This window comes from Rhagoletis zephyria, unplaced genomic scaffold (assembly GCF_001687245.7).
Source record: "Rhagoletis zephyria isolate East Lansing unplaced genomic scaffold, Rhagoletis_zephyria_1.1 Rzeph_scaffold_11873, whole genome shotgun sequence".
Lineage (NCBI taxonomy): Eukaryota > Metazoa > Arthropoda > Insecta > Diptera > Tephritidae > Rhagoletis > Rhagoletis zephyria.
In genome coordinates this window covers 1-1924 of record NW_016168948.1, presented here as the reverse complement: position 1 = coordinate 1924, position 1924 = coordinate 1, and the positions used below count along the sequence as shown (strand labels likewise).

Genomic DNA, 1924 nt, shown 5'->3' with positions numbered 1-1924 from the left:
TTAGATGTTCTAAAAATGATTGCGAATTTTAAATAGCCAAAAATTTCTGCCTATCTTTAAGTGACCAAAAATGGATGACCAATTTCTAACGACCTAAAATTTATGGAAAATTTTCAACGAAAATTTATATGTCCTGTTCAAATCATCGAAAGTTTTAATCGGTTTCATAATGCCAAAAAGTTTCATGCCTAAAATTTTGTGTCCAATTCTTAAATTGCAAAAATGTTTGCCCAAAAATGTATGTCCAATTTTAAATAACCACAATTTTATGTCTAGTTTTCAAATGACCAAAAGTTTTTATCCTATTTTAAATTGTCAAAAATTTTAGTCCGAAAATTTCTGTGCAGTTTTTTAATGACGAAAAATGTATACCCAATTTTTTATGAACATTTGTCTGTTTCCAATTTAGCTAAAAAATTGTGTATGCCCATGTTATAAATCACCGAATATATATGCCAAGATTTTCTTGATAAAAAAGGTGTGTTTAATTTAATTTGTCAAGCGCTAAAATAATCAACTAAATAGGGTTTATAAAAGCGCTTTCAACTTACTGCGATGGGCCTTGTCTGTGGGATCTCTGCGCAATACAATTCTTCGTTTCGATGAGCAAATAGGACCCGAGTCCACGTCGTGTATGACAATTTTAATAGCTTCGCCATCCATCGATGTTTGACGCCGAGGTGCCTCCAGGTCCTCCAAGTTTGGGCCAGTAAAGGCGGCGAGTGGAGGGGGTATGGTGGCCGGCAGGTTGGTTGGTAAAGCACCGCGTTGCTGTAACGCGGCCAAATCAGGGCTGCGAGTAAAGAATTCGATAGAAAAGCGATTAGAGTAAGTAACATTGGATCTGAGTTAAAATTTGTATTTCTTATCCAAGATGATTAAATTTATTTATTGCTGAGATCGAAAGGTTTCCACTTACAGCTGTGATCCACGCCGTCGTATGCGCCTGTCGTCGTCCACCGTTAGCACTGGGCTGCCCTTGTCCGGACTTGGCGACTCATCGTTCTGCAAATCTTCGGAAGGATGCGGCACACGGAAGGAGGGCCGCCGCGAACCGGGCAAAGCAATCTGAGGAGACATGCCATCGCCAGGTGATCGTTGTAGCTGTGCTGCAGTAGCTGGCGCCGCACTCTGTAGCAGATTTGGCGCAAAGACGTCGTATGCGGATTTTCTAAAGCGCAAAGGCAAAAGGGGAGGAGAAAACTTGAAAACTAAATGGCCGCAAACACTTAAAACTCCCCAAACTAACCTCCTCGGCATTGCTGGTATGCCGAGTCCGGGGTCACCGCCCGCCATGCCCAGTGCACCAGCCGCACCCAAAGCGCCGCCCGCGCCAGCCGCCGCTGCCATGGCCGCACTATTCATGTCATCGTCATAGCTGTGCTGCCGCGCCACACGCGAACCCCGCCGCGAAGCAATGCGCGACAGGGGCGGTCCAAAAGGCGGTTGCTGCTCCAGATCCGCCTGCCGTGGCGGGCTCGACGAACGACTCGGCGCCATGCTGCGTCCACCCTTGCGAAAGTCCAAATCACCGCCCGGTGTTTTATTGCCCTTCAACTGCGTTTTGCATTTTCAGGTTGTGGGTTGGGTGTGGGTGTGGCGTGTGGTTATCACACGAGAGTGGTGTGTAGCGGCCGCGCATCAAATTGCGTTATTTTGTTTGTTTGTATGTAATCGAGCGAAGTTACGAAAAGTACAAAGAGTACGGAAGGTACGGCAGGTGAGTGAGGTACGGTACGGTACGGTACGTCTTTCGCGCACTACACGCCCACTCTTTTTTTGCACACGCACCCAAACGCAAACACAAATATATAAACACAAACTAACAACAACAACAACTAAATATTGAACTCAAAATGGCGCAAAGTAAAACAAAAGCAACAACAACAAAACAAAATACGTAAGCACAACACAGCAGCTGCAG

General features: G+C 45.3%; 1 protein-coding gene across 1 annotated transcript; it reads right to left on the bottom strand.

Annotated features, from left to right (window-relative positions):
* Positions 1–551: 551 nt before the first annotated feature.
* Positions 552–1630, bottom strand: LOC108377295 (neuronal tyrosine-phosphorylated phosphoinositide-3-kinase adapter 1-like; the record flags this gene model as incomplete). The annotated part of the gene is made up of 3 exons (XM_017633555.1): positions 1250–1630; positions 920–1171; positions 552–793 (listed from the first exon to the last, which is right to left on the bottom strand). Coding segments are annotated over exons 1-3 (745 nt in total), but the record flags the coding sequence as incomplete, so codon positions are not given.
* Positions 1631–1924: the final 294 nt, after the last annotated feature.